The sequence below is a fragment of the Corylus avellana genome, chromosome ca2 (genome assembly GCF_901000735.1).
Source record: "Corylus avellana chromosome ca2, CavTom2PMs-1.0".
In the NCBI taxonomy this organism is placed as follows: domain Eukaryota; kingdom Viridiplantae; phylum Streptophyta; class Magnoliopsida; order Fagales; family Betulaceae; genus Corylus; species Corylus avellana.
Genome location: NC_081542.1, coordinates 23,725,741 through 23,753,112, shown reverse-complemented (window position 1 = coordinate 23,753,112; position 27,372 = coordinate 23,725,741). Strand labels below are relative to the sequence as shown.

Genomic DNA, 27,372 nt, shown 5'->3' with positions numbered 1-27,372 from the left:
AAAGTAACTATCGTTTTATTGTTCAAATATCCCTACTCATAAAAATAGGGACGTTTGAATAGTATTACTATTCACGCATGAATAATAACATATTGTTGAGGGAGATGCCTTGCAGATTGTCAAAGCAGTTAAATTGAGAGCAAAAGTTAAAGCAAATTTGATCATATAATTAATTAAAGTGGGGATGCGTCAATTGAGATCTTGGAGGATTGGTCATGTAATGAAGGACGCAAACTCAGCCGCTCATGATTTAGTTAGAGAGGCCATATATTAAGTGTCATAAATAAAGTTTGGGTTAAAAAAATTTCAAATTATATCTATGATATTGTAATCAATGAGCATGTTAGAGCATACAATTTGTTCAAAAAAATTATCCATAATGAAACTAAAGTTAAAATAAATTTATTATCACTTTATTCCATTATCTCTTAATCATTGAGTCTGCAATTAATCTTTTGAGTATTTTTTAGTATTCTTGTACTCTTGAAATTATATTTCATTAAGTACATTTAATGACTACACACTGAAGGTTGCACAATAACTTGTCAAGGAGGAGGAGGTGTAAGATATAAATATAGCTGATTTTCTCCTAATCACATGCATAGAAGAGACTTTTGAGGCAATGAATTAAGACAAGTGTTTAAATGTCAACTATACATGTGATTCAAAAAGTTTTTAAGCAAGAAAGAATCTCTTTCAATTTTTTATTTGATATAGAATAGCTCATGGTGCTGTTGGATGGTCAAAGTTTGAACTTTTTGAGGGTGACTTTTCTCCTTAATTAATTTGATAATTAATGATTTGAACACAGCGGGAAAGACCCGCATAGAATAGAAAGAAAATATATATATATATATATATATATATATATATATATATATATATATATATATATATATATAATGATTTGAATGTTTCCACAAATAATCCAAGATTGTGTCCTCAAATTATTACACAAATTCTCCATAGGGAGTGGGGGAACAAAGCATTTTATAACGTTGTCATATGAAAAAATATATCGGAAGGATGAAACTTAGAGCCATGGCTTTTTATCGATCATATCCTTAATTTCAAGTGAATTGAATTACTAATAAATTTTCTTAAAACCAATTGATAACTATATCCATATATCACTAGGGACGAAATGAGGATTTCTTCTCAGGGTGTCAAAGCATAAACAAAAAATATATTAAGATTTAAGATTAATTAAATTACTATATAGAGAGACGAGTTCTTGACTTAGGCGTGTTCCATACGACAATTGTTTTTGGGGAAACTTCGTAAAGGCCATTTGAACTTCTAACCGTTTTAATTAAAACCTCAAAAGTTAAAAAATTCTCAATTTTTTCCATTGAACTTCTAATTTGATGCAATCTTCCGTCCCCCGCGGGTGGGCGCATTAAAACAGACAGTGAAATGGTTGAAATGACCTTTATACGTACCCCTGAAACTTTTATAAAATTATAAATTTACTTTTAATTTCAAATTAATTTGTTTTTTTTAAAAAAAAAAAATCAAGGGTATTTTGATATTTTTAATAACTTTCGTTAGGAGTTAACGCAAAAAACTGACGGATGGGGTAGATTGCATCAAATTAAAAGTTCGAAGAGTGAAATTGAAAGTTTTTGAACTTTTAAAAATCATCTCAAAACGCATGAAAGTTCAAGGGAAATTCGTGAAGTTTTCTAATTTTTTTTTTTTTTTTAAAGTTGATGCATAGTTTATATATAGAAGCAACTGGGTTGTGGGTAAAATGGGTATGAGATGGGTTGGATTTTTGAACTGTTCACCAACTGTTTGGACTTTCGAGTTTTGGCTATTTACTTTCATTTTTATGAGGTTTGGGCTGAATGAAGAAGACTTGGTCGTCTCATAATTTGTTTTTTTTAAAAAAAAAAAAAAAAAAAACACCTATACAAATTTCTCCAAAATTAACTTCTTACCCCTTCAAAAAGCGTTTTCTTGTAGTTTTGCCCCTCCCACACCTAAAATTCTAATTCCACCCTTGTGTGTTTTGTTTGTCACACTAGTAAATAACCAACAAGGTCCCCAAGAAATAGCTCAATTGGCTGGAACCATGCCTAATGAAGTGGAGGCCACTAATTCGAATCCCCTTCCTTCCTTTTGTGCGAACATGTCAAAAAAAAAGAAGTAAATAATTAACCATCGAGGCTAGCTCACAACCATTCAAATTTTCATATCCACAAACTATATATTACTTTATTATTTTTCATGTTTTAATGCATAAAATAATGTTTTTCCAAGCTTTCTCAAGCTATATATATAATACTCATTGCAAGCAATGCTGGTATATAGCAAATGGCCTCACTGGAGCCAGATGGCAATTGGAGCTCAAATTCAGTTCTCAGTGTCATGGAGCTTACAAAAGAGCAAATGATAGCCATCCCCCAGAGCTATATTTGTCCACACCAACAGCCTCTTGCTCTCTCTGCAGATTGCACAACTTTGCCAACAATCACCACAATTGACATGAAAAAATTGGCCTTTGGGGGGGCCACAGGATTAGAGGTAGAGAAGTTGCGTTCAACTTGCAAAGACTGGGGATTTTTTCAGGTTCTTCTATCAATTTTATTTAATTATTGGTTAATTAATTTATATTTAAATATGATTTCCCTTTGAAGATATATTAATTAATTAGGATTCTTTAATGTACAGTTGGTGAACCATGGAGTTAGTTCTTCACTACTAAAGAAGTTGAAGCATGAGATTGAAGAATTCTTCAAGCTTCCCATGGAAGAGAAAATGAAATTCAAGGTAAAGCCAGGTGATGTTGAAGGCTATGGAACAGTTATCAGATCCAAAGGTCAAAAACTTGACTGGGGTGATAGATTCTACATGACAGTCAACCCTATTCACAAAAGAAAGCCATATTTATTCCCAGAGCTCCATCCATCCTTGAGGTTCTCTCTCTCTCTCCCTTGACTTTCATGATATTTAGATCTCCATCCATCCTTGAGGTTCTGTCTCTCTCTCTCTCTCCTTTGACTTTCATGATATTTAGATCTCCGGGACACTGTGTAAAACGCCTCCTCTACACTGGTCGGATAAAGCTCAGGCTTCCGCCAATTACCAACCGCTTAGGATTAATTACTTTCATGACATTTTCCACATCTTGCAGGGATACCTTAGAGTCATACTTGTTGGAGTTGCAAAAGCTTGCCATGACACTTATGGTGTTGATGGGAAAAGCTCTGAAGATGGATACAAGAGAGATTGAGGAGTTGTTTGAAGATGGGTTGCAATCAGTAAGGATGACTTACTATCCTCCATGCTCACAACCAGAACTTGTCGTCGGCCTCAGCCCCCACTCCGACCTCACCGGCGTCACCATCCTCCACCAAGTTAATGAAGTAGATGGTCTCCAAATAAAGACAGAAGGGGGTTGGATTCCGGTGAGCTTCCTCCCGGATGCCTTCGTTGTGAACGTAGGAGACATCATGGAGGTTTGTCATACTTCTCTGTCTCTCCCAAGTAATGATGATTGAGCTTGTGATTGATTATTATTGGATTTTGATCAAATAGTGATTTTAAAAGCCATCTCATTTTTTGAGGAGACAAGAAAAACTTCTAAAATTACTCGTCCATCTCCCCATTTTTACTTCATTTTTTAAAGAAAACATGTGGTATATTGAATCTAGTCATATCATGGTTTTTGGAAACTTTAGCAATCATACTCTTTTAACTTTTGGGAGTGCGTTTTTAAAAAAATAATCTACGATTTTAAACCAAATCGCAACTTTAGGGTGTTTGGGATTGCGATTTTAAAAACGCAAATTTTGAAATCGCAAAAAAATCTGCGATTTCCATAAGCTGATTAGAGGGTGCTTATTTGAAAAAGTGTGAATTTAAAACAAAATCACGATTTCTATTAAAAAGATATTTGGCACAATAGTTATCTTTTTTAGAACGGGAATGAAAAAAAATACCAATAATAGCCACCTAAAATATATTAAAACCCTTCTTTTTCTCTTTTTTTTTTTTTTCTTCATCCTCTGTCTTGTTCATCCTTATTGGTAATTTGGTCATGAAACCACAATTATATGCTAATATTATCCAAACACTCAATTGATAAAAAAAAAAGTATTTTTTAGTATGTTTTACTAAACGCCTGTGCGATTTTAAAAAGTAGGAATTTTAAAAACGCAATTTTTAAAAATGCAATTTTTAAAATCGCACTTATTAAAATCGCACTCCCAAACGGGCCCTTATTGGTCCAATATCATTTCCAAATATGGTAGAAAAGTTGTTACGTGATGCACGGGTAAATTTATGATCTAATTCCGATTTTCTGCCATATATTATTTTAACTATAAATAATTACCACATAATAAAATATTCTAAGAAGTCAATCCCAATTCTTCATATAGAAAACATTAATTTAATTTAATCATTAAGAATTATGAAATATAAATCCTAAAGTACAAATCAATTCCCTAACTGATCATGTGTAATTGCCCCACTCTTGACTTGACTGCAACAACTTTTGATTAAATATTAAGCTTTCTAAAGTGGATCATTAGGCCAAGGTTCAGTTACCCTAACTTATATTATCAATAGCAAATATTATTGAACAATAGGCCAGGTTCAGTTACCCTAACTTTTAAGTTTTAAGTGCAAAGTTTCTGACATAGCAGTGAAAATTATTAGTGAATCCAAAATCCAATAATGATTCATTCAAACCCTAATTGTGATTTTTCGTGCAATCTTAGAGAGTGAGAGTGTATGTAGCATTTTTTTTATATATGTACTACGCTGCACGCTCCACAGCTGATGTCCACAGCAGTCCAATACTCTAACACTGACCCAATGATACATAGCCCTTTTTCTTTTAGTGCAACTCCACTCACCTATCACTACTATTCAATGACTTATAATACTAGTACTATTCCCAAACATAGTACCAAGGCTAGTCTATCGCTTGCTCTCTCTGTGACTCAATCGCAAAGTTAGAACCCATTTGCCTTATACTCGACATGGCGGCCACTTTAAACATAATTCTCTTGAAAATTGGCTTATAAGGAAATGGTGTTTTAGAGCTATATTTACGTGATTAAGATTGTATAATGCTTAATTAAGCTATGTGAGACACTAATTAGAGCATATTTATGATTGTGTTTGAGAAAATATAGCTTTTAAGTAAAAAAAAAAACACTTTTTTGACAAAGTTTCATTTTTAAGCTTTTGCCAAAAGTGTGTTTTTGTTTTTTTTAGGCTTTTTAGACCCTTAAAAGTGCTTTTAATTCTTTGGAAAAACTTTACTTTAGCCCCCTGAACTTCCACCCGATTTTACAAACCCCCCCTGAACTTCCAAATTTCTCATTTTGGACCCTTGAACTTTCAATTACTCTCAATTAGAACCCTTCCGTTAATTTTAGCCATTAAAAATACAAAAAAAAAGGGACCAAAATGCCCTTTATTTTCATTTTTGTAAAAATAAAAAAAATGTTTTAGAAGTTGGAATTTTATACAAAAGCCAGAGGTATAGTCATGTAACGTTTAAAATCTGACGGAGGGATCCATATTGAGAGTAATTGAAAGTTCAGGGGTTCAAAATGAGAGATTTGGAAGTTTAGCGAGAGTTTATAAAATCGAATGGAAGTTTAGGAGGTCATAGTGAAGTTTCCCCTAATTTTTTTATACCAAACGGGTACTTTTTTCTTCAAATTGACTTTTTAAGTGTTAAACACACTTTTAAACTCCTCAAACGCACACCTAAACAGGCCTTTAGTATCATAACATACTGTAAACATCCAATTTAATGTCATTTTGCAGATCTTGAGCAATGGAGCCTACACCAGCGTTGAGCACAGAGCAACAGTGAATGCAGAGAAAGAAAGGATATCTATCGCTATGTTCTTCAACCCCAAATTGGATGCAGAGATAGGGCCAGCAAAAAGTCTTTTAAACACAGAAACCCCACCATTGTTTAAAAGGATTGGAATGGAGGAATACGTCAAAGATTACTTCTCCCGTAACATGAATGGAAAGTCACTGGACAACATGAGGATACAAATCGGGGAAGGCAACAATGGTTGAAAACATATACAACACATGTATAATAGTACATGATAGTTTCGAAATTGAATACTATAATGTTATATATGGTGTGTGGGTGTGGCAATAAAGTCTTGTGTCCTATGATGTACGTGTTCAAATGGTAGACATCCATTAACTCTTGTCATGTTTGGTGTCATGTTTCTCTTTGTGGAAATGAAAAGTAGAATAAAATTTGATTCTTCTGTGAGAATGCATCCTTCACAACTTTAAAGCTAGCTAGCTTTAGGAAAGTTACTAAAAAAGAAACGTTTACAACACATAGCTTTTATTAGTTTGAGAGGATCGAATTTTAGTATCATAAGTAATTCTATATAAGTCTCTCTTGTGTCACTCTAAATCTAAGGTAGATCGATTTTAAAATTATTATTTGATCAAAATTCAATAATGATCGATTACAAGTCCAATAGTAATTTTAAGAGACATGTCAATCTGGAAAGAACACAAAATAAACTTGTAGTATTAATCTAGTGTAAGTGTATCACAAGCCGCGTGTATGTGAAAAGAAGTCATTCATGAACAAATCAATTTTATGTAAAACCAGCAAAAAGAAAATGGTGGGGGGTGGGGGGGCCAGGAGGGACTTTAGTGGAAGCAGTTTTGTGTCGGCAGCTAATAATAGCAAGGGCAAAGGTGCAAAGCTGTACGTGTGTTTGGTCCAATTCCGTTTGTGGGTCTTGCTAGATTTTTTCTTTTCGTCACCATCCTTGAACCTTTGCTTTTAGGGTTAACAATCTCACCAATATTTAAGCCATCAAAAAAGAGTGGCTGTTGCTTCGAAGAGACCCTTTTGATAGCTTTTCATGATATATAGCGTACGTGTTCGATGCATGCCTTTGTCGCGTGGCTTTATCGTTTCTCTTGATTTTTTTTTTTTAAAAATCTTATAAAGGGTATTTTTGTCATTTTGAGTCAACTGAGAACGAGCGATCGAAGTAATTTCCCATGAACCATAATAATAATAATAATAATAATAAATAAATAAATAAATAAAGCTTTTTCATTTAACATGTCTATCTTTCGATAAACTGTACATTAATACTAATGACTTTATAACTTATATGTTGTGAGCGTAACATTCATGATGATGGTGGTTATACCCATATAATTAAGAACTAGACCCCATGGTCTACATTTATTTTTATTCTTGTTAACTTTGGATCTAATGATTGTTAGTGACCAATGGGGCCATGTACGGATTGTGGTCGTGCCTTGGGCTTGCAGTTGCGGCATCATTTGTGGTGTGGATCAATCAAGATCGAATGCGGTCAGACCATTAGTAGTGGCTTGATCTTGTACCTCACTTAGGTATCAGTGTTGTACCAAAGGTCCATCGAGATGTACAAACCCTACCGTAAATGAGAAAAGACACAAATAGACCATATAAATGACGATTATGCACTACAAATGACTATGTACACTTCATTAACATGATTTCCTGCACTAGATCCTATGTGCCTTAACCATTTTTCAAAACATGCTTCTTTTCTATGAGTGCGTGATAACAAAGGCTACACTATTCAAATTTTCTTTAAAATACATCCAAATTCTAAAGTATTCAATCTTTTGATTAATTCTCGACTAAACCAGGCTCACTGCATTGGCTAAGTTTTATTGATTACCTACATATTAAGTTGTGGACTGTCACAATTACTTTTCTATATGTAAAACATCCCGATGTTTTACAGTTTAGCCAGCTTATCGAGACGATAGGTTAGAGCTGTTCACCGATCTAGAGATGTTGAATGAAGGGCTTGTAGTGGTAGACTTATGCATATCAATTGTGTGTAGTTGTTTGAGACGGTAATTTATATTTGATATTCTCTCACATTTGGAGGCTTTGATACGTATTATTGTTATAAAAAAATATATATTATTGAGGTTACTTAGTTTTCAACTCATATTATTATTTTTTTATTTCCTCTCTATTTTACTCAAATACTTAACATATAACGATAACATCAAGCGTTTCGGCATAGGAGCGATCAACAAGCAAAATACTGAAATATTACAAACCAAATCTAAAATAATACAAATCTAGTCTAGTTCTACGGCTCATTCTTCAAGCAAATCAAACAGGTGCTAGACCTAGTTCGAACTCCAACACTCTGATCAGCTACAGATGCTTGAGAAACTCAAATGTTGTATGATCTACATCAAAACCTTTTGAAGAACTCTTCAAAAGTAAAACCATTACGAGGCAGCTAAACTCTAGGGGACATATTTACAATAAAATATTAAAATTACAATAAGTTATACTTGCAAAACCTTTGTAATAAAGATAAATTGTATCCAATAAACAACTAGCTTGTTTGTTTCATACCGCAATAGCTCAAGAACTCTGGCCAGTCTTCTAAACCTTGGTGGTTGAAGGTTTGCTTTTGTGTGGTTTAACAAAGTCTAGGAAAGGTTTAAGAATGAAAGCAAAAGGATACTAAGGTTAATTATCTCCAAGAGCACAAAACAATGGCCTTAAGGTCTTCTAAAAATTGTTGATAAGGATGCTTATATAGATCCTGGGAAAGCATGTAATTTAGCTGCAAGTCATAATCAAATGGGTTAGTTGCATGTTCGAACGCAAGCTAGCTAGGGTTTCACAGTTCTTTCGCCGGTGGCATTTGAACGTGGTACAACCAGTGTTGCAACCGAGCGTCTAGGATCTAGCTCAATTCCCTTTGAGTTTGAACCCTTTACAACCGGGCTTGCTACCGGACACCTCGATCTGTAGCTCTTGTAAAATACCTATGTTCGATCATTTTGCAATAGCCATTATGACTGAGGATCCTAGTGGTAACTTGTTCCATATATACTATGCTTCAACCTCGTTCAAACGTAATGCAGTCACCACTACAACCGAGCCTCTCGAGAACTTGAATTTCAACATCTTGAAGACATCCGTTCGAACTTTCTACGCGCGATCAAAGCTCTCAAATCTCAATTCTTAAAGTGCCTTGAAGATCACATTTGACCAGCCATCGACCGAGTTTGTGATCAAGCTTCTTGGTTAGTCTTGAATGCTTGCATGGCTCTTTTAACTCAATTTGAAGTCCCCAAAAATTTGCCAACATACAACCTAATTAACACTCAGTGCTCCAATATCGCTTGAATCAGTTTTTCTGATTGGCCTTCTATAGCTTTAAAGAAAGTTCCCACATTAATGGTTAAATGATTAGACTTTGATAACTAGATTTGATATTAATTGACCTAAAGTACAAATAAACAATGTTGAAGTAATGTTAAACACATACATTGCCCACATTCCCGTAATAAAGTAATAGTTTTTACCATGGCATGATTGCAGTTTCATATGCAGGAGTGACCTCGATCTTATGTGGTGACTCTAGCTGATATTAGAGCAAATCTCAATTGTTTCCTGATTGTGAACTTTCTAGAAGAATTACTTATAGCAGGAAATTCAGGAATTCTAGGGTTTCCTACTCTAGGACTCTAGAGTCCTAGAGTAGGAAACCCTAGAGATCTTCCCAAGAGATCTCTAGGGAAGATCCTGAATATTTCTTCATTTTACATGTAGGAAAAACATCATGTCAGTCAACAGAAATTACACAGTAGATTATTCATCATTTTCTCTCTTTTCATTTTTCTGATCATCTTTAGCTTTTTCAAGTACTTTCCTTTTTGTAAATTCGCCAAGTTTTCTGATCATCTAAAGACTTTAGGATTGTTTGTGCCTTACCAAGTCCTTATCGAACTCTCACGTTAAAACAAAAAACAACCAAAAAAATGAATCCCACATGTGGAAATACAATTTTATATATATTATACGTGGATGGCCTTGAATCGTCTGAAGAATATCATTGTTAATTATTCTTTGTAATGAAAAATATTTACAAGTAAACGTTTGATCATATCAACTGTATAGAAGTAAGAATTCAGTTAATTAATTAGCATTTAAAAAAGATTCGAAATCCATCGATCAGTCAAAGCTTCTTTCTCTTGTTTATCCACAAATAGCGCAATTATAGGGACAAGCCAAGTTAATGTACCCCGTCTTTGGAGCACAAACATCAATCAAACATAATCTAGCTAATTAACCAACTCTTTGGATTAGATTAATTTAATAAACAACAATTACGTAACCACCGAATTATGACATGTGCGTATGTTGGATGCATAGAAAAATGACATGACATGATATGACAGATTGATCAAAGGATTCAAATGCACGAGGATAAAGCAAAATATGATGTTCGTCAACCTCTATGAGCTATCAATATCCCCAAGCTTGGCCTGTCTGCTGGCACATGCATGCGTCACGGATGACGACTTTTTGATCAATGGTGACATTGAACTTGCTCAAGCATGCATCATCAACTTTTACAAAAGAAAATTCCAGATTAATTTGAAGCACGTTTATATGCATTATGAAAATACATTACTTTGATGATCAGGAACATGCTGTGGCCGACAGTCACGCATGACGCAACCTAGAAGGATTCCAGGGATACCATAATTATGATGAGACGCTTGCAAGTGCATTTGAATGAATATTAAGGATACAAATCTTAATTGGTTCAAGACTCCATTTTAAGTTTTTGCTAAAAAACCCCAAGTAATTCCCCACTCCGGCTAGGGTTTCTGTTGGTGGCACAACCACCCCTAAGGTCGATCTTTTGGGGTGGTTTCAGTCACCCATTTTTGGTCATTGGGGGAAGCCGAACCACCCCAAAAGCGTTAGGAGTGGTTTGGGCACTCCAGACGGGCTGCAAGGATGGTTGAAACCGGCTACCGTCATGACAGTCCGTTAGTTTGGCTAACGAAATTGCGACAAAGATAGTAAATTGATAATATTTACCAATAAGTCATGCATGTATCATCTGTGATACAAATTGAAATTTAGGTGTAAAAAAATAAAAACGTGAAAACTTAAATACTAAAAAGATAATTAACTCTTTATTTTATTGCATTTAACGATGTATATAATACTATAGCTTGGAGTGATATGTTGTTACGTTAATTAAAAAATTTAAACCACGTGACAATAAAATCATTACCATACATGTTAGACTCGATCAACCTTTCTAGAGGCAGGTGCACCAACTGCACCAATTATATATCATACGTGTTATTCAATCTTCCTTGCCGTAAAACCCATATTTACAAATAATTCCCAATTTTCCATGAATGGCACATGGGTTTTTATGAAGTCAATATTGTTTTCAAATGCTGCTACTCATTCACGATGATGACTAATATTCATGCCATTAAACTTACATATCGAAGGAATTTTTATATTGGACGATTTTCTTTTGAACTATGTTGGAGGAAAATTCTTAAATCTACTTAGAACATGTGATTTATTACATGTATATTTTAAAAATACATATGAGAATTACAGGATTTAAATATAATTAAGTATCAATTTAATATATTAGATTAAAGGAATTCCTCCAACCCATTTGAAAGAAATCTTTGTCTATCTTTATATTCACGTATGCACCTTATGCCGGGACAGAGTTTTCTTCTAAGCTGGGTTGGAGGAACTTCCTTCAACCCAATCTATAAAAATGACATGTGTCAATGTTTTTAATAACATGTGAGATGCACATGAGTTTTTAATATTATTTATTCCAACTTTGTTCATGCTATTAAAAAACATGTATATCTCACATGTTCAAATGACACATGTCATTTTTATAGACTGAGTTGAAGAAAGTTCCTCCAACCCAATTTGAAGGAAGTTCCTCAACTCTGTCCCCTTATGCCGTCTTCTAGAATATATAGTTTAAAATGAATATCATAGTAATTTTAAACTTGTTTATGATATCATATATAGTAATTAATGGTTTTATCTACCTCCTCAAAGTATAGGATGCCAATGCATGGATCTTAGCTCTTTCTTTCTTTCTCGGAAAGGCTACCATCCCCACCAATCATATTTCACTATAATTGTTTTTGATTATCAAACATGCATGATATTACAATTGGTAAGAATCTCAAAGACACGTTAAAACACAATTGGCATCACATGGCATTACATATATAGTCATAGATATATGTAGGTTGAGATGTTATTTTCCTGAAAATAGCACTATCCTAGTCATATATAATCATAGATATACAGGGAGCTATGATCTCTTGTCAACGATCACCTCTATTAATGGTGTAGACAAGGTTTCGGAGCTATGATCTCTTGTCAACGATCACCTCTATTAATGGTGTAGACAAGGTTTCAATTAATTGTTTCCTTTGTTGTTTTGATAATTATTGTACACCAACTTGAGTTGTCCACGGATTAATTCCATAACATGTGTTACATATGCACGTAATTTCACGTGTCTTTTTATTCACGGCAATATTTTTCACATCTCATTTTACAAATTCAATATATATATTAATTATTAGATTTGTGGACCTAGACGTACAAATTCAATAGTAAATTCATCTATTCATTATGGAGATGGTTAAAAATAAAATGAATTCTACCGTATATATATTTGAAAAGATATGCAAACCTATGAATTTTTCTGTCAAATTACCACTATCAGCTATTTTGTTAATTCGATAGTTAAGATGAACTTGATAACCATAAAGAAAAGGTGAACCAATTAATTCTTTTAGAGAAATGCGATACACCGCACTTTATTGATATGACACTACTAATAAATAGCCCTTGTTAAAAATTATATATAAAAATAAAAAAATAAAAAATAAAGTTTTAAGGCAAATTGATATAATTTCGCATCACTTATCTTAAAAACTAAAGCTGATAGAAATAAATAAATTTAATCATTTAATCAATGCTTTAACACTATATATATAACACAGACACTACTCATTATTTTATATCTATATTATATTCATCACAACAATGAATTGTCTGTCAAGCCCTAACACCATTTTGATTGTAATTAATATTAGCAAAATTATTATTATTATTTTTTTTTTTGGCCAAAAAATGTTTTTTCGGGCTATATATACCCACTGCACCATGCTGGTATGGTTAATTAATTAAGAGATGGCATCACTAAACCCAGCTCCCAGCGTTATGGAGCTCATCACCAAAGAGCCATTGACTGCAGTCCCAAGCAAATACATTCGTCCTGATCAACAACCTATTGCTCTCTCTCATGCATGTGGAAGGCCCTTGCCAACAGTCCCCACAATTGACATGAAAAATTTGGTCTTGGGGGAGGCCACACACTTAGAACTAGAGAAATTGCACTTATCTTGCAAAGATTGGGGCATATTTCAGGTTCTTAATTTACATATGTGGTGTTGTTTGTTTTTTTCCTTAACCAAAATAAAAACTTGAACATATTTTTGTTTCTCAGCTGGTGAACCATGGAGTTAGCTTTTCACTTTTGGAGAAGCTGAAACATGAGATTGAAGGATTCTTCAAGCTTCCCTTTGATGAGAAAATGAAATACAAGGTAAGACCAGGTGAGTTTGAAGGCTATGGAATTGTAGTTCGATCTGAAAATCAGAAGCTTGATTGGGGTGACAAGTTCAACGCACTAATCAACCCTATTCACAGAAGAAATCCATATTTATTCCCAGAGCTCCCGCCATCCTTAAGGTTCTCTCTGTTTCTCTCTCTCTCTCTCTCTCTCTCTCTCTCTCACAAATGGACTTTCTTCTTCTTCTTTTTTCTATTTTTTTTTTTAATTTTTTTATCTCATGCAGGAATACCTTAGAGGCATACTTCTCAAAGTTGCAAAAACTTGCCATGACACTTGTGGTGCTGATGGGAAAAGCTGTGAAGATGCAGAAGAGAGAGATGGAGATAATTGAAGATGGGTTGCAATCAATGAGGATGAATTACTATCCTCCATGCCCACAACCAGAACTTGTTATGGGACTTTCCCCTCACTCGGATGCTTCTCTTATTACCATCCTTCACCAAGTTAATGGAGTGGGAGGTCTCCAGATAAAGAAAGATGGGGTTTGGATGCCACTCAACTTCCTCCCGGATGCCTTTGTTGTCAATGTAGGAGATGTTATGGAGGTCTGTCATGCTTAATCTTTTCCTATGTATTAAATCTGTTTATTAGATTTTTTGAAGCCCTAGGTATCCAATTCAAATATTTTATTGGTCTAATATCATTTCCAAACATGGAAAAACACATGTTTAACCCCAAAGTATAACTACTTTGATATTTTTAATTCAGAATTTAAAAGATGGCACTTGGAACTCAACAAACTATCAAACTGTAACACTTTCCACCCTTAGTTTAAGTTCTTTTAGAATCTATTTAGACGGAAATTATTTTATGTGTGGTGCAGGTGACACCTTAGCCCCAAATATTGCTCTGGAAAAGGGGTATTTTCCAAAACTTTTGTACGTAGGGTACTAATGTAACTCAGTTTTTACACCCAAAAATAAATAAATAAATAAATAAAATAACAAAACAAAACAAAAACTAGAAAAAATAAAAATAAATAAAAAAATGAAGATAGGGGAGAGGCCTCAGGGTAATTGGACAACCCACTCACGTGAGGGTGGAGGTCGTCCAACCGCCTCCTTGGGAGTTTTTGAGAGTGGCTCGTGCAACCCCTAACCTTTTAAGGGTAGTCTGGCCACCCTTGTGATATTTTGAGAGTGATTCAGCCACCTCATAAATGTCTTCTAGGGTGGTTATCAGACCCCTCACCCTAAGTGACAGGGTGATCTAACCACCTCCAATTGGTGGAGAGTGGAGTCTCTTTACTGCATTACTTTTTTGAAGTTTGGAAAAATTGCACTTAACCCGTATGAACTTTTCTCGCTTTTACAATCTTCTCTTTAAAGGTTTAAAGCTCTTAAAGTGTATGCAACTTCTAATTTTTTGTAATGTCACCATTCTCATTCGGGTTTGGGGTTAAATCTGATGGCAATGGGTAAAATGAACTTTATACCCCTGAAAATTTTATAAAATTTCAAATTTATCATTAATTAAAAATTAAAAATTAATTAAAAAAAAAGTAAAAATATAAAAAATATATATATAAAAAAAATAAAAAATAAAATAAAAAAAAATAAAAAAATAAAAAAAAGATAGGAAAACCATGTGTTGCATGACCCATGACTGTGGGTCGTGACCCACAGCAGGGTCCGGTACTGACCTACTGCCATGGGTCACCTTGTGGGCCTGGTGACCCATCATATATCATTTCCTTAATTTCTTAAAAATTAAAAATTAAAAAAAAAAAAAAGGGTATTTTGGGATTTCTACACGCATCCGTTAGGATTTAACAAATAATCCTAAAGGATGTGTGAGATTGCAAATTTTTTAAAATTGGATATACTAAATTGGGAGTTTTTGAACTTTGGGTGAGATTAAAAGTAATGAAAATTCATGGGGTTAAGTGAAGTTTCATCATTTAAGGTTTTTTTTTTTTTTGTCTTTTTTTCTTGCTTGTTTTTTTTTTTTGTTTTTTTTTTTTTTTTTTTTTTATAGTAGGTATACGAATTGAGTTGCATTAATTAGCACACCCACAAAGTTTAAGAAAAATACATTTTACCCCACCTGGAGACATTTTAGGGCTTAATAGACGCAAAAATGTCAAAGTAATACTTTGGGGATAAAATATATTTTCTCTTAGATAAACCCAATTACATCTTCTCAGTGGTAATACTTCAGACCACGCACCACCTCACTAGGGTAGGGGTCTGACCACTCCTCCAGACGTTTTTGAAGGTGGCTCAACCACTCTCTTGAGAGTTTTCAGTGGTGGCTCAGGCCACCCCTAACTTTTCATAGGTGGTCTAGCTACCTCTAAGTTATTTTGGAGTCATGCATAAACATTTTCAAGGGTGGTCAGACCACATCCCAACTAAATCACAAATATAAATATATAATCCAACCCTAATTACCTTGCAACTGCTAGGGAACATACTCACTACGATTTATACAGAACAGCAACCTTAAGCTAGCTGCAGTAACATATATATGCATGCACAAATAAACGAATGAAGAACCAAAACACGTGAGTTGAGCATGCATGCATGCATGGTGTTGTGTGGTTTTGCAGATCTTGAGCAATGGGGCATATAAAAGCATCGAGCACAGGGCAACTGTAAATTCAGAGAAAGAAAGGATCTCAATCGCCATGTCCTTCAACCCCAAATTCGAAGCAGAGATTGGGCCTGCAACTAGCATGTTAACCCCACAAAACCCACCATTGTTTAAGAGGATTGGAATGGAAGAATATGTGAAAGATTACTTTTCCCATAACCTAAATGGGAAATCATACTTGGAGAAAATGAGAATCAAAACTCATGAGGAAGACAGCACTACTACCACTACTACTACTGCCTGATGATGATAGAAAATGAAAATATCGTATGTTGTTAATTTGTGTGGCAATAAAGTCCTATGACTATAGTGTGTTTTCGAGTGGTAAAAATAATCCCATTTGGCTACAGCTCGAATGGGTCTAAATTGGTTAATTTGCTTAACGGTTTGTTTGAGGTTATGTTGTGTTATATATGATGCTTTGTAGAAATGAAAAATAAATGCATATATATAAATAAATAAATTGTTGTTGGTGTGTGACATATATGAATGTTTATTTTCTTGTTGTTTTCCTGATGGGCATCTAGCATCACGATTTAAATGATATCATGATACTATGTTGTGGAGCGTCTTAAGCTTGAGAGGTCATGCTAGAGACAATTCTACAAGTAATGATCCAAGACTCCAAGTAGTTGAAGTTGAAACTAATTAAAATGACCCATTCTTCTTAGAGGGTCATTTTACTATTAAAATATTCTCTGGTGAGATTGTTTTGTTAAAATGACCCCATTCCAAAGCGTACTTAACGCTTAAGTTTTTTATAGTAAAAGCGGATATATATATATAAGTTTAGATCAAGTCAATAGTCCTGTATAAGTCTGACACAATATATGAAATGATCATCAAGATCACGCACGTTCACCCCCACAACAAAACACAACCTTGTCTTTTTCTTTATAGCTAATGATCCTTGTCTCAGAAACTGCAGTACCGTCTACACATTTAGTTTAATTAGAGAAGGAAGAGATTGAGAGGAAACTCAATTATAGGTGAGTCATCCCTAGATTGGGAGAGAGAAATATTGATATACGATTTTTTTTTTTTTCTAATTAAAATATTGATATACAATTGTATCCTCTTGATCTTTTCAAAAACAAAAAAGCCTTTGAACGAGGAGGTCAACATATAAATTAATGTTGTTGAACAAGCAAGCTAGCTAATATCCGGTTCCTGTTATTTATTCTAATATTTAATTGGAAGATGAATTGAATTCAAAATACACCAACTAGGACATGTTTGGTATGGAGAATAGACTTATGAAGGCTATTCTTATAGAATAGTCATTCTTTTGTTTGGTTGCACGAATGATTATTCTCCTATTTATAAGAATAGCTATTTCTATCATTTTTTTTAGAGGAATAGTTATTCCTTAAAGAATAGAATGGCCTTTTTTAGAAAAGCTCATTAAATTTTTTTTTTTGAAAACCTATTTAACAAAAAACAACACAAAAAAAAAAAGGTTCAATGGGTGGCTTGTAAGAAATTACATTTAAAGTATGTCCCTTATGTCATATATATTATTGTAATTATAAAATATATATAATTACGGTGTTCAATAATTTATTCCAATTGTGTGAAATCAAATATTCTGAATTAAATTGCTGATTTAATTCTTGTGGAACAAGTATTTGATTTCATTACTGATTTGATTTTGTGGAATCAATTAACTGTATTGATTATTTATTTGATTTTTTATTCCTTGATGGGAGGAATAATTAAGGTAACAGCTCTTATTAAGGGTCCCTGACCTACCTATAAATAAAGCTTGTGTATTCCATCAATTGGCACTCACGGGTAGGCATAGGTCAGAAGAACCTCTCAATTATTGTTTAGTTTTAGTTTGGTTGCTGTGAAGTTGTTTTCAAGCTGCCTGAGCAAAGCAATAGCCGGAGGTACATATATATTAAATTATTTCCGCTGCTAATTTTATTGCTAGCATTTAATATATTTGTTAATTCTTACATGTGATATTAGAGCCATCTCTGTGCCATATTTGCTCAGCATTAAGTTGTATTGTTTATTATGCTCGATTTGTGAATATTGTTTAGTTTTATATGTTGTTGATAATCTGATTGCAACAAGATATGCAATTTTAACACTCTGGGTGTTTTATTTCTGAATTGGTATTGCACGTATTGTTCTATTTTGAATTAAAACTAACAATTTTTGGGTGTTTTTGGAGAGGCTTTGACCATATTGCCCTTCTTGTCCCCGTACGAGAACCCTTACCAAAATCTGGTTCTAGCCTCACCCACTGCCACTGCCTAGCCACGGTAACCCACTGCCCTGGCCTCCACAAGCGGCGTTTCGCCGCATAAAGGAAGCAGCCGCTGGTGTAGAAAAGTTGGAGGTCGACGATGGGGTTTCATGGGCCCAACCCTTGCTCGGCTGCAGCTTACTAGAGCAGCGGCCATCACGGCCACCTGTGAGGACAGCAGCGGCGTTGGCCGCATAAGGTGAGATGCTGACGGTGGAAGCCCCATACGGGGCCACCTGTGATGGACAGAAACGGCACCCACACGGGCTGCCGATTTCTGGCCGGAACGGCGGCCATTTCGCCGGGGCTAACCACAAAAAAAAAAAAAAGAGGTATGGGTTTATTTTAACCCAAGCCTGATCCAGTTATAAAAATAAATAAATAAATAAATAAAAGGAGAAAACGGTTTGGGCTATAGTGGGTTTAGAACTTGGGTTCTTGTCACTTCAAGACCATTAGGCTATTCAGTTTATTATGCCTATAATGTTACATTTATATTTATCTTATGATATAAACTGCTCAGTATTAAATTACTGTTTCTTTAATGCATGAACTTAAGGATATATTTGTTCTTTTAATTGTTTGATGCTTAAAACTGAGAATAATTAACTGAGCCTCATGTGTTGGTGAATGTTTATGATACTATCCAAAATTACAATCGGAAAGCTCTGGCAAGGCAAGTCTTGGGACTTAAGTGTGCCGTTGTGCGCCCCCTCACTTACCTGGGAGACTATTCGTTTGTATTTTGAAAAAATACTGTTTACCCACTGACATGTTGGTTTTGTCTTTTATTCTTTGAAACTTTATTTTGGCATCTATACAGTTATTGATGTTAATGAAGTCGTGATTATTATAATAATTTTAGGAGAGCCACAGCATCCCGATTTTATGATGATAATTGCATCAAGATCATATATGTGAACTTCATAAGGAAAATTAACATCATGTTGTAATTAATTCATAAATTTAATTACTAATCCTCACAGGGACGTTATTATTTTTATGACTTTATTAGAATAAGATAATAACTTTAACTTTAAAAATAAAATTTCTCTTAGGCCCACAGGTACGGAGAATTTTATTTATTAATGTTAAATTTATTAGTCCTATTAATAATGAGTAAATTTCATGTGTGATGCAACCTTGGCCTATAGGTAGGTGAAAATTTACTATTAAATTAGCATTGATTAATTTAAATAAATTAGATGTTAATGAAGTCGTAATTGTCATAATAATTTTGGGAGAGCCACAGCATCCCAATTTTATAATGATAATTGCATCAAGATTATATATATGAACTTCATAAAGAAAATTAACATCGTGTTGTAATTAATTCATAAATTTAATTTGCCAATCCCCACAGGGACGTTTTTTATTTTTATGACTTAATTAGAATAAGATAGTTAATTTAACATTGAAAATAAAATTTCTCTTAGGCCCACATGTATGGAAAATTTTATTTATTAATCCTAAATTTATTATTCTTATTAATAAAGAGTAAATTTCATGCGTAATGCATCTTTGCCCACAGGTAGGTTGAAATTTACTATTAAATTAACATTGGTTAATTTAAATAAGGTTATTTCATAGCATTAAAGTATATTATTTTTTCTTGGTTATTGGATGTATTCCTACTGCTTTAATTATTAGTATTTTATGTTCCAATAATTCCTAGTGGAAATTTTTCATGATTTAAAAGAAAATGTGCTTTTCACTTTAGGGTATTTGGAGACTGAATTGGCGTTTCGTATGGATGAAATCAAGTACGCCATATGAGATTATTAAACATGAACGATTATAGTGATTTAAATCGCTTGAGTATCAATGTTCATAAAATCTCATATCAAGGAAAGCATTAGGGATTTATTCTTTAATGTTTTAGGGCCAAAGAAAGGTCATTGAGGAACATTTAGTGAGTTCCAATAAGGCTTTGGCCTCAACCCTCATAGAAAAGCTTTAAAGTAAAACTTTTTACAGTTTCAAAATGTGCCTGAGCACATTATGGAAATGAAGGACATAACAGCTCGATCATTATAAAGTCCCTAAAGGTTGAGATTTTTTGAGTCATTATGGTAAATTTTATTTTAAATTCTCTCATCTAAATATGGTATTTTTCAAATATCTTGTAGCACACATAAGGATAACTAATCAATAAAGAAACTTCTAATCATGTGTGTTCAAAAAGATGAGAGATTAAGACATGAGAATCCAGAAGTTACTCATATTATAGAAAAGACCTTGATAGGCAATCATGTCCAATAATTGATGAATGAGAACAAGGTGCCAATAAAGTGTTATGGCAATTAAGATACTTGTTTCTCTTACACTAAGGAAAATTATGGGCATATAAAGAATGATTGCATAAAGTATCATAAATGACTTGAAATAAAGGTAATCTCATATATCTACTGTGTCATGAATCTCTTTTATTGACTCTCCTAAATACTGTGTGGATTGAATTTAGTTTAGTGGTCCACGTTGTCAACATAATGTAGGGTTGTCTAAATAATATTTGTTTACAAGTGGAGATTGTTGGGATCTATAGATTAATTTTATAAATTCAGTTATGTCATTTTGACCTTAATAATGTTTATATATATATATATATATATATATATATATTCCACAATTCTTTTAGAAATTTAATTTCTATTTTAGTTTGTTAAAATCAAGTTTGAACATTATTAAAATTTTTGAGTGGAATATTAATTGATCTAGATCCCAATTTTTTGGAAAATTAATCCCTGCATATAAATGTTGACATAAAGTAGAGTCTTATGAATGAGAAAATCATCTATGTTATGGCATTGGAGACTGGAATATATATCTATAAAGAATAAAATGTCGATAAATGACAGAGTTTTTTACGACTCTTTGAAATTTATCATCTTTGGTATTTATGTGGACTGCATTAAGGAAAAGCAGACCAACTATACCACTAAATGTGCTAACAAAAGGATTTTTGAAATTTTCTTGAGATCATGTACAAGTGTAACCTTTTCCATACTTTTTGCCTAAATGGTTAGAGATATCCTATCTATTTCGGTAATAACCATATAAGGTTTATGTATCTCTATCTTCTAAATCATAGGGTTTGGGCATTAAATGCTTCAAGTACCTATAAGGTAGAAGTAGAGAAATAAAACAAAAGGAAGTCAAGATCGTAGGATCTGATAGAGGTAGATAGTATTATGGTAGGTACATGAAAAGGGGACATGAAAGGTAATACTAATATTATACTCTCTTAATAGAGTGAAGCCTTGAAAGCCGTTGTGTATACATTTTAACTGGGTTCCATTTATGGTTGTCCATAAGGCACCTAAATTAAGGAATGAAAGGAACCAAGTTTAAATTGTTTACACATATGGGGTTGTCTTGCTATAGTGAGGAATATTATAGGTTATACAGTAAACTCTAAGGGGTTTAAAATTTTTAGAGGACGCTGAACTTAGTGGGAGTGCTAATCCTCAAGAGATTAAATTAGAGGAAGCACAAGAGTTTACTGAAGCCCCTTCACATGAAGGGTGTTGATTGTGCTTAAGGAAAATCAAATTGATTATCTTGAAACACAATCGGTTTCAAAACAGTCAACTCATAAGGAATAAGTTCAGAATGAACCTACTCAGACTTTATCAAAAGTAAATGAAGTAGGATTAAGAAGATTCTCTAGAGTAAGGTGACCAACAATCCCTAGTGATTATGTTGTATACTTTCAGGAGTCTGATTTTTATGTCGAACCTAAGGACGATCCAAAAATTGTTTTCACATCATTTTGGGTGGAGATAACTTCACATTATGTTTCAATGTCATGAAGGAGGAGATAAAATCCTTGGCTAAAATTCAAGTTTGCAATCTTGTTGACTTACTAAAGGGAGTTGTAGCCATAGGCTGCAAATGGGTTTACAAAACCTAAAAGGATGCTTCCGGGTAATGTTGAACGATATAAAACTAGACTTGTAGCCAATGATTTTACTCAAAAGGAAGACATTGATTATCATGGTATAAGTAGCTCATTTTGGTTTAGAGCTATATCAAAAGGATATGAAAAACAATTTTCCTGAATGAGGATCTTAAGGAGGAGGTGTACATAAGACAACTTAAAGGTTTTATTGATAACAGTCAAAAAGCTTGCAAATTAAGGATATGAAAAATAATTTTTCTGAATGAGGATCTTAAGGAGGAGGTGTACATAAGACAACTTAAAGGTTTTATTGATAACAGTCAGAAAACTTGCAAATTAAGGATATCTATTTATGGACTAAGATAGGCCTCTCACTAGTGGTATATAATTTTTTACAAGGTTATTGCCTCACATGGTTTTATTGAGAACCTTCTTAATCATTGTATATACCTTAAGGTCAGTGAGAGTAAAGTTACATTTCTTTTAGTCCTATATATAGATAATATTTTGCTTGCAAGCACTAATTTAGGTTTGCTACATAAAGTTCCTCTCACTAAAGTTTTGAGAGAGATTCAGAATGAAAAACTATGAATCTTCAGTAGCACCTATTATTAAAGGGGATAATATCCCAAAATGTATTGGAACAAAGGCAGATGGAATATATTCCATATGTATGCATAGGTCTAAATTAAACCTGACATTGAAATAGCAGTTGGACTATTGGGTCAATATAGTATTATGGAATATGCAAGGAACCAAGAACTATAGTTTAACTTAAAGATACACATACCATTTGGTGGTGTTTATTCAGGTTTGATTTTTGCTAAATGTGTAGATAGTAGAGAATCGACTTCAGTATTGAAGATGCAGTAAGCAGACTACAGTTGCTACATCTACCATGAAAGCAAAAGGCATTACATGCTGTGAATTAATTATACAGGCATTATGGTAGAGACATTTTTGTTAAAAGTCTCAAGATTGTCGATTTTATAATTAGACCCATAAAGATCTTCTGAGTTAATTTTACTGCAGTTATCTTTTCTAAGAATAAACTGAATAGAAGCAGAAGTATGTATATTGGCATAAAGTATCACTATGAAAGAGAACATTAAGTGACAATAAGTGTCTATTGAGCATATAAGTATTGAATTAATGATTACGGATCCCATGACTAAAGGTTTACCGGTAAAGAAAGTATAAAGTCATGTGGAATATATGAGATTCATTAATTCATTTGTGCTCAGTTTCTCTTTAATTGGTCTATAAACATAAAGATAATGTTATAAAAATTTTGGTGCGCATATATATTATTTTTATCCGTGGGGATAAAATTAAAGTTGGACCCGAATGACTTATAGGAAGTTCATTCATAAAGTACATTATCCATAAAATACTCATTTAGGGAGGTATTGCACATCGTGATACATGGAAGAGGCGACTTACCATATAAAAGTTTTACCGCCATGATTCGTGTGTAATATTCCTTGAGTGAGTGGAAGGATTCCATGAATGGTTGGAATAAATAAAGTATTGACCATATCATAGAATTGAACACCATAAGGAATTTATGTATCATAAGGGCCAAGTGGGAGAATGTAAGAAATTCCATTTAAAGTATGTCCCCAGTTCCTTATGTCACATATATTATTGTAATTATAAAATATATATAATTACGGTGTTCAATAATTTATTCCAATTGTGTGAAATCAAATATTCTGAATTAAATTGCTGATTTAATTCTTGTGGAACAAGTATTTGATTTTATTACTGATTTGATTTTGTGGAATCAATTAGCTGTATTGATTATTTATTTGATTTTTTATTCCTTGATGGGAGGAATAATTAAGGTAACAACTCTTATTGAGGGTCCCTGACCTACCTATAAATAACGCATGTGTATTCCATCAATTGACACTCACTGGTAGGCAAAGGTCAGAAGAACCTCTCAATTATTGTTTAGTTTTAGTTTGGTTGCTGTGAAGTTGTTTTCAAGCTGCTTGAACAAAGCAACGGTTGGAGGTACATATATATTAAATTATTTCCGCTGCTAATTTTATTGTTAGCATTTAATATATTTGTTAATTCTTACATGGCTACCTTAGAAAAACCAAGGGGATGGTCTCACCACCCACTAGCCCCTCCTCGACGGACTCCAGGGGTAGTGAAGACCACCTCCATAGATCGCAGGTGGTCGTAGCCACCTCCGATACTCATCGAGAGTGGCCTTCTCTACTCCCAATGGCACTAAGGGTGGTCACACCACTCTTGAATCTCCTCAAAGGTTTAAGCGAAGGGGCTCTAGTGCTCTAAGTGGTCTACCAACTTGAGGTGGAGAGGGCACAGCACAAGAAAGAGATAGATGCCTTGTTGGCCGAGAACAATGCGCGGGTAGCTCAGCAAGTGGCGAAGCAGATGGCTGAGATTAATGCGTCGGTAGCTCAATAGGAGGTTGAACGTCAGGCAATGTTTAACGCCCATTTACGCCAGCTCGAGGAAATGATGCGGTTTCACACCGCACCAGATAGAGCTTCCCCACCCTTTGCGATGGTGCGATCGTCAGTCGACAGTGGATCAGGTAATGACATTTTTTAATGGTCAATTTAGGTTTAGAACTGTCCTTATATATATATATATATATATCTGTGTGTGTGTGTGTGTGTGAACTTCTAAATTTAGAGTTTGGATATGTTGTAGTTATTCTCATTAATTAATGATGTTGTAAATCCTGTTGAATTTGGTTTATATATCATGGTTGGTTTGGTGGTGGATGTGGGTTAGAGCTTTGCATTTGAAGTGTTTATTGGTATTATGAAATGGACCACTATGTTCCTTGTAGAATATTGAGAATCTAGTGTATGTGATTGTGTGAGAGTATGAAACGATCAAGTCTACACTAGATGAATATCATAATTTTAAGTAGTTAATATAACATGATATGAATATATATATATAAACTCCTATGTGTTAAATCTCCTCAACAAATTAAAATATTATTGGAAGATTATCAAAATGCTACATGCATTATATTTATATTTCAAATTGTTGGCTTTAATTTGGTCTGGTATGAAATAGTGTTGGTTGAGATAATTATTTAAAGTTATTCATGGGCGTATAAATGAATATAACTGTATGGCACAAAGCAATATATGCATATCAATATCATTAAAAATAGTTGTTCAGAAACTGAATTTTGTAACTATAAATATAAATGGATATAAATGCACTCAATTCTAGAGAGGGAGCTTTTCCTTTTTCTTTATCATCTCTTCCATTGAACCCCCAACATTAATAACTTATATGAAAGCTCTATAATTGCAATGGAAAATATAAAAAGTTCCCATGTCTCACATAATTGCCATGACAAAAACGAAGCTCATATTCTCATATTTATAAATTTAACAAAAGTATTGATTGCTCTATGACCATGCATATATATATATATATATATATATATTGACTTAATTTTTTTTCTTTTTTATATGAATTTTCTGTTAACTTCAACGTTTTACCTATTTTTGTTATATAATTTACTTTTGGGTGAATGTTCGGGCATTTTTCTTTCACTTTACATAGTGACGTTGCTCAATGATTGTATTATCATTTGCAGCTAGTGGATTTCATTTGTTTGGTGATTGTTTTATTGGTAAATATTGTTTGGTGATTGTTTTATCAGTGAATATTGTTTGGTGATTGTTTGTTTTATCATTTGCAGGTTATGGACATCGTGGAGAGGATGCTATCGATGTCAATGATCAACATTGAATGTCTGGTTGGCTATTCACACTTATATATAAGTTACTTTGTTGATGTAATTGTATTTCTGATAGTTTTATTGATGATAACATAGATAGTTAAATTGGTGTATATTATGTTATTTGTGGTTGGCCGTTCGCACTTGGGATATATGCCATTTTTTGTGTCTTGAAGTTAGTTTTGGTGGATAGTTTGTGATTGATGTTAATGGATATGACTTATGTTATTTGATGGAAAAATTATAAGATATAACTTGTGATTAATGGAAAAATTGTATATTATTTGCATGGATCGATAGATAAATTGTATATCAAGTTAATTGTAATCCAAAATTCGGGCACAGTCCTGAAAAAATTCAAAAAATATATAGGGGGAAGGGAAAAAAATTTTAAAAAATAACCATTTTTTCTTATGTGTCTTTTTATGATACGTCAGAAATTCCTGACGTGTCAGAGACCATGACATGTCAGGATGTCCTGACGTGTCAATAAAGACATGTTAGAAATTGTTTTGACGTGTCTCTACTAACGCGTCAGAATATTTTCTGACGTGTTATTTTTGACACGTCAGAAAATATTCTAATGTATCATTTTGGCACATCAAAAAATTTTCTGACGTGTCAAAAATGACACATTAGAATATTTTCTAACGTGTCTAGATTTAACACATCAGAATATTTTTTGACGTGTCATTTTTGACACGTCAAAAAAAATTTATGACGTGTTAAATCTAACACATCAGAAATTTTTCGTTTCTGACACCCACAATTATAACGCTTGAAACACGTCAAAACCGACCCATCAGGAGGATTTTCTGATGTGTCAGACCACCTGACACGTCAGAAAATGTAAGTCAGCAAAAAATTGGTTTTTTGTAGTGCAAGCGAGTTGGCAATCCCTTGGAGTTGGGAGGTCACCAAAAACTTTTTTTAATAAATTATTATTATTTTATTTTATTAATAAATCTTGGATAGTTTATTTTATTTTTATAAACGAAAAAGTACACATATTCCGCTAGCTCCAACTACTGGCCAATTCATTGTCAATGTCTTCACTAAACTACCAAAAATATCATTATCTCCTCCGAAGCCAGCAAAAAAATAAAAATGACCATAAAAATTTTTCAATAAGACAAAAAAAAATGTCATTAAAAAAAATAAAACTAAAACTAAAAAAATATTAAGAATTTAAACAAAAAGAGTATTTTTTTTTTTCCTAATTAAAAAAAAATGATTTTTTTTCCTTTTTTTATAAGTTTTTTTTTTCTCTGTTTTTAGTTTTTTTTTATATAATTTTATTGAGGGTTTTTTATTATTATTATTATTATGGGGGACATTGACCTTTTTGGGTAGTTTGGGGGGTTGGGTAGTT

At 33.3% G+C, this 27,372-nt stretch overlaps 2 protein-coding genes across 2 annotated transcripts in view; both read left to right on the top strand.

Annotated features, from left to right (window-relative positions):
- Positions 1–6,057, top strand: part of LOC132169380 (protein SRG1-like) — a 10,452-nt gene extending 4,395 nt beyond the window's left edge. The window contains exons 2-4 of the mRNA XM_059580419.1: positions 2,677–2,921; positions 3,140–3,464; positions 5,794–6,057. Of these exons, the coding sequence (XP_059436402.1) occupies positions 2,677–2,921; positions 3,140–3,464; positions 5,794–6,057 (834 nt within the window). The remainder of the gene's footprint in view (positions 1–2,676; positions 2,922–3,139; positions 3,465–5,793) is intronic.
- A 6,994-nt stretch (positions 6,058–13,051) lies between these two features.
- On the top strand, positions 13,052–16,335 carry LOC132169379 (codeine O-demethylase-like). The gene is made up of 4 exons (XM_059580418.1): positions 13,052–13,288; positions 13,368–13,612; positions 13,720–14,041; positions 16,048–16,335. Exons 1-4 carry the CDS (start codon positions 13,052–13,054, stop codon positions 16,333–16,335), a joined length of 1,092 nt encoding a protein of 363 aa, XP_059436401.1.
- Positions 16,336–27,372: the final 11,037 nt, after the last annotated feature.

Excerpts from the sequence above, each read along its gene's own strand:
- LOC132169379 (XM_059580418.1), top strand. The coding sequence starts at position 13,052 with ATGGCATCACTAAACCCAGCTCCCAGCGTTATGGAGCTCATCACCAAA. Across the intron at positions 13,289-13,367 it reads AAGATTGGGGCATATTTCAG|CTGGTGAACCATGGAGTTAG; the intron begins GTTCTTAATTTA and ends TTTGTTTCTCAG. Across the intron at positions 13,613-13,719 it reads GAGCTCCCGCCATCCTTAAG|GAATACCTTAGAGGCATACT; the intron begins GTTCTCTCTGTT and ends TATCTCATGCAG.